The sequence below is a fragment of the Habropoda laboriosa genome, unplaced genomic scaffold (assembly GCF_001263275.1).
Source record: "Habropoda laboriosa isolate 0110345459 unplaced genomic scaffold, ASM126327v1 scaffold72, whole genome shotgun sequence".
Lineage (NCBI taxonomy): Eukaryota > Metazoa > Arthropoda > Insecta > Hymenoptera > Apidae > Habropoda > Habropoda laboriosa.
In genome coordinates, this window is record NW_017100188.1 from 983645 (window position 1) to 992050 (window position 8406).

The 8406-nt window shown below is 36.8% G+C and overlaps 1 protein-coding gene across 1 annotated transcript; it reads right to left on the reverse strand.

Moving 5' to 3' along the window:
* Nucleotides 1-365: 365 nt before the first annotated feature.
* LOC108579749 (glutamic acid-rich protein-like) lies at nt 366-1917 on the reverse strand. Its single transcript, XM_017943356.1, has 3 exons — nt 1903-1917; nt 1144-1377; nt 366-704 (listed from the first exon to the last, which is right to left on the reverse strand). Exons 1-3 carry the CDS (start codon nt 1915-1917, stop codon nt 366-368), a joined length of 588 nt encoding a protein of 195 aa, XP_017798845.1.
* Between the last annotated feature and the right edge of the window lie 6489 nt (nt 1918-8406).

Sequence of the window (8406 nt, forward strand, 5' to 3'; positions counted from 1 at the left end):
CGTTTAGGCAGTCGATATCCATAGTGTGGTAAAAATGTTTCGGAGGTTTTATTCAACAATCGCAGAGATTTTTCAGTGTCCTCTGATTTTAAACACGATTTCAAGATTTTTCAATCGTCGGATCGAATTGAAATAGCCGATAAAATCTGAAAATTTTCCGTAATTCAAGTCCACCGCTTGAATAAAATACTTTTGTCACAACAATATCGAACTTCTCGAAGTCTCCGAAGGTACACATACGCGCACAGATTATTTTACACTGAAAGACCACCCACTTGTGAGAGTATAATGTACAAAAATATAGAAATAGTATTGAGTTTATCGAAACTACGTTAAAATCTCTGCAATTGCTAGACGGAACGGTGTCACTGCTTCTTTTCACCGGCGTTTCCATCGTCGCCTTTCTTATACGACCACTTTTTTCTATCACGAACATCTTTCTTGTTCCCATGCATATTTTCATTATCATAATGACTGTCTTTGCCTTCGCTGATCTTGTGCCCTTCGTTATCGTGATAGTGGCTTCCTTTCTCGTGCTTCCCCTCCTTGCCATACATCTCCTTGTGGTCGTCTTCGTTGTGGTGGCCCACCTTGAAGTTACCGCCCTTGGACATTTCGTGCTCTTGATAGAACTCGCCGTCCTTCTCCACGTCGCCGTCCTCGTGGAACTCGTCGAAGAACTCTGTTCGCTTCTCGAACTCGTCCTGACGAAGATATTGTCCAAATTTTACTTGAAGTAACACTTTTTTTTTTAATTAAGAAAACAAAAACTTTGATAGAAAAGAAATGTATTTTTAACACTGAAAGTAAGAAGAGATGGGTAACATAAATTAACTTCTTATTCAATTGTATCATTCAGTCACATTGGTGAATATTTCTAAAATTTTCTTTCTATTTAAAAAAATTTTTCTTTGACTTTCTGGTGTAGTATTTTATTCTTCTTTTATTTTAATTAAAAGTAACAGGAACGATAAATAAGAGATTATTTAGTGTTGTGTCTAAGAATGGAAATTTGTCAGCTTAGAAAATAAATTAAAAAGTATAAAAGTCCAATTGAAAGTATTGAGAAATATAGAATCACGATAGAAGGGATAATTCTTCTAACTTTATGGAAGTAGAACTATCATTCCTCCTAAAACTTACCTTTTTGTGCACGGAATGTTCTCCCTTGGTGCTGTAACCCTTCTGATGTTCGCCCTTTTCCCCAAATTCCGCATCTTTCGCACCCTTCTCGCCTTCCTGATGCTCCTCATGGTATCCACCCTCCTCTTTCTGTTCCTTCTCCTTACCATCCTCCTCGTTGTAATAATTGCTCTTCCTTTCCTTGTCGTGGTGACCCTTATTGGCTTTCTCGTGCTCGTGCCAGCTCTTGTAGCCCTACGGAAAACAGAAATTAAACAGATCAGGGCTCTATTCAGCTACTGTATTAACAGTAAGCACACTGTCGTTAAAATAGCCGAATTAATTTCTTCAAACTTTCTTCCTTTAGCTTGTTCCTATTTCTGAAAGATGAAAACTTCAAGTATTTCTTTTCACGTGAAAGTAAATATAATACAATAATTGACAACTTGTGTTGTTTCATGACTGTGTAAATGAGCAAAATTTTATATTTTCAGTTTTCAAATATCTGGTCTTTGCAATTCCAGAAAATATCCCTTTTATTTTCAGTTTTCAATAATTTTTTTAAGAAAGATTAATGACAAATTCAGCTTTTTATATTTCTTGCTTAGGTCACTTTCACAATGGATTACTTCATTTAAAAAAGAAATAAAAAACTCAATTTTAATGTACAATACAAATTTTCATCACTGTGAAATATCATGTCGAAAGATATATAATAATTAACAATTATTCTATTATATTAGATTACTCTCCAAGATTAGATACTCACCAATAGCTTACTCTCACCATCATCATTTTAACAAAACGTGCAATTTTCGATATTCAATATAAAATTTTATAACTTGAAGAATATCAAGTAAAAATTAATAATTATTCTAATTCAATTATTTTACAATTATCCGATAGATTACTATCGCCATCATTAAAAAGAAATGCAATTTTCAATGTTTAAAATAAAATTGCATAACTTGAGGAATATCAAGTCGAAATTAATAATTATTCTAATTCTATTAATTCATAATACTCTACCTTCTCAAATTTCATAACTTGACGAATATCAAGTCGAAATTAATAATTATTCTAATTCTATTAATTCATAATACTCTACCTTCTCAAATTTCATAACTTGAGGAATATCAAGTCGAAATGAATAATTATTCTAATTCAATTAATACTGCACCTTCTCCCCCTTTTCACCGTCAGTCCCATGGTGTTCCTCCCTCCTCTCCGTGCCTTCGCCCGAATAATTATTCTAATTCAATTAATACTCCACCTTCTCCCCCTTTTCACCGTCAGTCCCATGGTGTTCCTCCCTCCTCTCCGTGCCTTCGCCCTTCTCAAATTTCACCTGTCCACTTGCGTCACTACCTGCTGCACCCTCCTTCACACCCTGATGACTTTCACTATCATACGACCCATCGCTCAAAACATTCTTTCCCCTCGTATCATCAAACTTCTGTGCATATCTCCCATGGCCTTCGCCCCCATAATTATGATAATTACCAGAATCATCCCCTCCATTCGCACTTTGCTCATCCTGAATATACTCGTAACCTTGATGATCATGATTGTCACCGTGATCTCCGCTCTGATTCCCTTCATCAGGTGTCTCGTGTATTTCATAATTCCCACTCGCTTTCAACCCTTCGCCATCGTCACTCCCATCGCTGCTAGCCTCTGCAACACCGTCAGAAGTTTCTCCCCCGTCAATTTTCCTCTCACCCTCTATCAACTCCTCGTTTCTCTTCTTCGGCTGGCTCAATTTCGCCTCAGAGTCCCAGGAATCTATCGTGCTAACTTCGAAATGTTGCGCGGGTGCCAAAGTGGACACTAATGGCGGATAATAGACGTAATTGCTCGAATACAAGTTGGGTAACGTATACGGTGTCACCGTGGACACAACTGGGCTAGCTGAATGCACAGTAACCACTGGAGTTTTCACATTCTGATAAAGATCCAAACTTGACGGAGTCGCCGAAGACACTTTGCTAGATAAACTTAAATCTGACTTGTCGTTCGAACGTTCGTCCTCGAAAGAACCACTTGTTTCAGAGATCTGATGATTCTTGTAGGGAGGGTTTGGTCTTTCTGGCTTGAAAGACTCTTTCTGACGATCGTTCAAACGAGGACCATCCTTCACATTCACATTCACCGTAGAACTCTCTTTAGCGTCCTTCCTTTCGTACAATTTCCTGTTCAAACTAGGCAGATAGCTTCTAACAGGCTCCGTCGTCCTTGAATAACTATTCGATTCACTGTCGCTGCTCTTAGCCGAATTCGAATGTGTATTTCTACTGTTAGAGGCACGAGTTACTCCGGAAGCTACTCCTTCGTCGCTTAATTTCTCCAAATTGCTCTCTTGAGTTCCTTTGGCAGATCTGCTGGCAGAAAATGGCCTAGGTGCTACGTCGTACTTAGCGGCCAATCCTAATCTCCTGTATTTGTTCCTACTTTCAGGATTAGTCGACGTTCGACCTTTCGGAAGTTCACTGGGATAATTATTGCTACTCTCTTGGGAACTGTAAACTTTATCCACCACACGTTTTCGACTCTTTTTCCTTCTGGTGGCTTTTGTGCTGTAAGAAACGTCGCTCGAGGGTGTTGTCGTGATTATTGTGTCTGTGTAGTATTTCTGTTTCCTCGGTTCGGTGGATAGTGTCGAGTATTGTCTGTATGGAGGTGTGATTCGTGGCACGGGAGTGTTTTCAAGTTTGGTTTCTTCCGTTGGTGAACTGGTTTGAGGATTTAACGGAGAACGAGTCCTGGAGAACCTTTGTTTGATTGGTTTAGGTGTTGAGACTGGGTATATGTATTCTATGTCCCTTTGTTTGGGCTTCGGTCCGATTTCTGAGGATTTTGGGACGTTTTGAACTGGTCTTGAGTAGTATTGCGGCGTTATTATCACTTTGTTTGGCTGCACCGTTCGCGGTACCTCGTAATAGACGTCGGCGATTTCTGGAGACGCTAGATTTGCATTTTCACTGCCAGATACTACAGTATCTAAAAAGTAAATATTCATTTTTTAAAAGTAAAATTAAAAATTTCTTCAAATTTGTGCAAATTGATTTGAATAATTCAAATGAAGCTAATTCATTTTTTAATTATTTTAAAAATTAATTAACGTATCGATTGAAATAAAAAGATTGCATGTTGATGCGAGCCTTCTGATTTTCCATGTAGAAATTTTCCAAAAAATATAAACATATGAACAGTACAATAAAATAACATCTGCTCTAATATTTTAATAATATTTTGAATTTACTGAAATTTTTCTACGAGAAGTTCGTACACACTACTGTCACTTTAATTTTATTCACCGGGATTGCCGCTAAAAATGCCCACAATCTTCCTCTTCCCCTTCTTATTGATCTTCTGAGGTTCGTATTCAACGATAGATAAAGCGTGCTCGATATTCTCCAAGTCTTTCACGTCGTCAGCGTTCAACAGCACTATTTCCGACTGGTCCACTTGTTGATCCAAGGTGATTTCAGCATCATTCTTTGCAGCAGCGAAATTTTTACTTTCTACCAGTGACAGAATCTCGTTGTTAATTTTCCTCGGATTGTGAGGAACCAAGGACTCGGTTGTTTCTGCATTTAACGTGGCTGCTCTTCCTGTCCTCGCGATTCCTGCATTTGTCGTCGATTTTGTTGCCTGTGAAAGGGAGGTGTCGCAATTGAGAAGATTTGTAGCCGTAGAAATCAATTATACTCGGTCATGGTTGAGGAACACCGCCATTTCTTTGCGAGGAACTTTTTAGGACAATCTTACGTGGTAATTGTTCGTTATGTAATAAATAGATCTGTTATGAGACCATTTTTGTATTAAAAAGGATGATAATTTTCGAACGAAGAATTTCTAAAAGAAATACACGTACGTATGTGAATTAAATATTTTGAAAGTTATTTGGTTGGTTGGATCAACGTGAATTTTTCTGTTTTGGAATTAGAATATTCAAATTTGAATTTTTTTAATACCTTTGTAATACTTTTGTCACTGTAACGAACGAAATTCCTTGAAAAATAATTCATAAGAGTATCGAAAGGCTCCAATTAGAATGATACATTTTCATTCGTAATTCATTATCGGTACTCGCGTTACCTGCTTCTTTTCTTCGTTACAATGAACAAAGTATACTCAGAAAATATTTAAAAAACTTCGAAAGACGTTCTACTGCAAGAAAGATAGAGAATTTTTGAGATATTATACCTCAAATAGAAAATTTTAGAATGCTTTTAATATTTACTATGGAAATTCAGAAATTGTTATAATATGATTTAAAATAGTAGCTGAAGTAAAATCCATACGTGTCTATTGTACTTTAATTTGTTAACATTTAATGCATATTTGTATCGTCAATATCTCTTGCTGGGATCTTCAAAAGATTCACAATAATGGAAATACTATTTTTTCAACTATAGTTCTTCAACTTGTCCACATCACCACAATTCATCAACATTTCACGAGATATGTCACATACAATTTCCAAAAATATTTCAGAAATATTCCAAGAAATACTAAAAAATTATCTACCTTACTAAAATCCTCAAACAAAAAAATATTTCATAGCCAATTCAACAATTGTTAAAGTTTCAAAAGACGAAATAACGAATATTTTTCTAACGCTTTCTAATACTTTTAATATTTTTTAATATATTCTATTTCAATCCATTTAGAACCATATCAGAACCCATTCCACTTAATTCGCAAAAATATAAATTTCACATCAATACATTAATTTTATTGTAAACAGTTACCAACAAGCAAAATAAGTTCCCAAATGTGTTAACGTAACCCTTTAACCTCAATCCATTTAGAACGATATCAGAACTCACTCCACTTAATTCGCAAAAATATAAATTTCACATCAATACATTAATTTTATTGTAAACAGTTACCAACAAGCAAAATAAGTCCCCAAATGTGTTTCTTCTAATATAATTCTGAAGTTCTACTAAAAATTCATATTTTTTCCACGACAGACGAACGCGTTAAAAAGGAGCAAAGCGAGAAAAGAAAATGAATCAACGTTACCAGACAAAGTAGCAGAAGCAGCAAACCAGCTGCGGAGGATCCACAGACTCGCATGGCTCGTCGGGTACGGGACGAAGACTGAGCTGCGAATCCAGCCTGGCCAGGCAATTATATCGGGTGGTTTCTCGTCTCAGAAAACCGTTCGCGAATGATATGACAATTTCACAGCGATTAGGAGACACGGTTTAACCGACAGAATCAGCGTCTCACCGATTCACGTCGATCCAATGCCGATCGATCTTTCGATCATTTCGGCTTCCTCCTTTCTCCAGGTTCGTAACGTTGCACAAGATGGTCGCTCGGCCGCATCCCGAAGTTTCAGCCGCTTAATCGACGATATTGCGTAAAACCTCGTGTTCGTTGTTTTTCCTTTCTCCCCCCACCGTATTTTCCATCCGTTTTATCCTTTTTCCGTCCCTTTTCTTTTTTTTTCTTTTTTCGCTATCCGCTAGTGGATTTCGCATGGCTCAATTAAAACGACTGAAATCCACGTGAACTGGTAATTACGAGAGCACTCGTAACGCGGCCTTTTTTCTGGTCTGATTCTCGTTTGCCGGTGAAAATATCGATACTGGAAAGTGCAGCCTTTTTTTCCTTTTTGTAGACACGTGTTGCTTTTTTCCCGTCCGCGGAGAATTGAGCGTTTAGGTCGTGCAATTTTTGGTATTTTGGAGGATGGAATTTTTTCTTTTCTGTTTTTTTTTGGGGGGGTCGAAGAAACGTTTTGTGCAACTCAGTTTCCATTCGAATAAGAGATTGTCGATGATTGTTGATATTTTGCTGTCTCGAAGGATAACCGTTTGAACAATTGCCGTGGAATATTTCTATTAAGTTGACAGACAAAATTTTCCGAAAAATCAAGATTTTCATTACTAATTAAAATTTCACGGGAACTATTGTTTCTAAAATTTGGAAAATTTTGGAATTTTCCTTACGTAGGCACGTTTGTTTCATTTTCAACTTTAAACTGTCCTGCATTAAAAGCGCCAATTACTTTCTCACGTTCGAAAAGAAAATTTGAAAAATCGAAGAATCTGTACAAAATGAATTTCCCTTCCGCAACATCTCGCATAATCACCGCATTATCCCCACTCCGTGTTGCACAACCGAAAATCATTTGCAACAAGGATATACATTTATTTTCTTCTGAGACTCAGAATGCTACATTATCTTCACCATTTCTTCTCACACTGAACCGCAACTCTTCCATAATCCAAATGAAACTTGAAATGGCGAAACCATTTCTTCCTTTAGGACAAACCTCGGTTGTCTTAAACGAACCTCAATTAATCTGATACCTTTCTGTTTGATTTCTCTTCTGCAACGGCCAATGCAAAAACAGTGTGTATCTTATTACGTGAATCAATTGGAGACACTGGAAGTTTCCTTGGGCCATTCGCGGGATTGCATAACATGGCTGTCGTCCCTTCGCGCGTGAAATCGCGAGACGAAGAACGATACACACCGTGTCGTTTTGTAGATCGTAAGTACACGACGTGAACGAACTGTGATTTTGCGACGAAAGAAACAACGTTGCCTCGCTGAGATCATTCATTCGATCGTATTACACTTTCTACAGTGTTATGAGGAATAATTGCAATTAAAATTGCCACAATTTTTGGGTACGATTTGCCTCTCGCGTTGCATTCCAAGGGTAACAATTGAAAAATTGAAATTTGTGTGATTGAGTTATGAATAATTGATTTATCGTAGAATTGTGGATAATTGATTTGTAGTACAGTCGGTGAAATTTAGAATAATATTTAAATAATTGCAAAAAAGGAGATACAGGAAATTTCAATTTATTATTCTTCGTTTAATTGCTGTAAAATTCTCTGTAATTGCAGTCAAGCAGAATTTGCACTATTCACTTTGATTTAAATGAAAATAATTTAAATAAAAACGAAAACATTTATTTTTTCGAAATTCAATTTTAATTCTAAGAAAAATGCTTGCCGATCTTCTTATGTAAAAATTAGAAATTCTTTAGCGCTAATTGAGGAATTGCGGTTATTCGATACATGCGATAAATCGATTGTCCTGTTGTCGCAATCATGTGTCAAATTTCTTTACCTGTTCGTCGAGCTTCACGCTTCTATTAAAATGCCGCTGGGGAATTAACTAAACGGTGCTCGTTGCGATTAACTCTGCACGTGTACGTGTTTCGATATTAATTATGCAGTACCGTCGACGATGATATCGTTACAACTATACGATTCAATACAATCGAGTTATTGCTTCCAATTACAT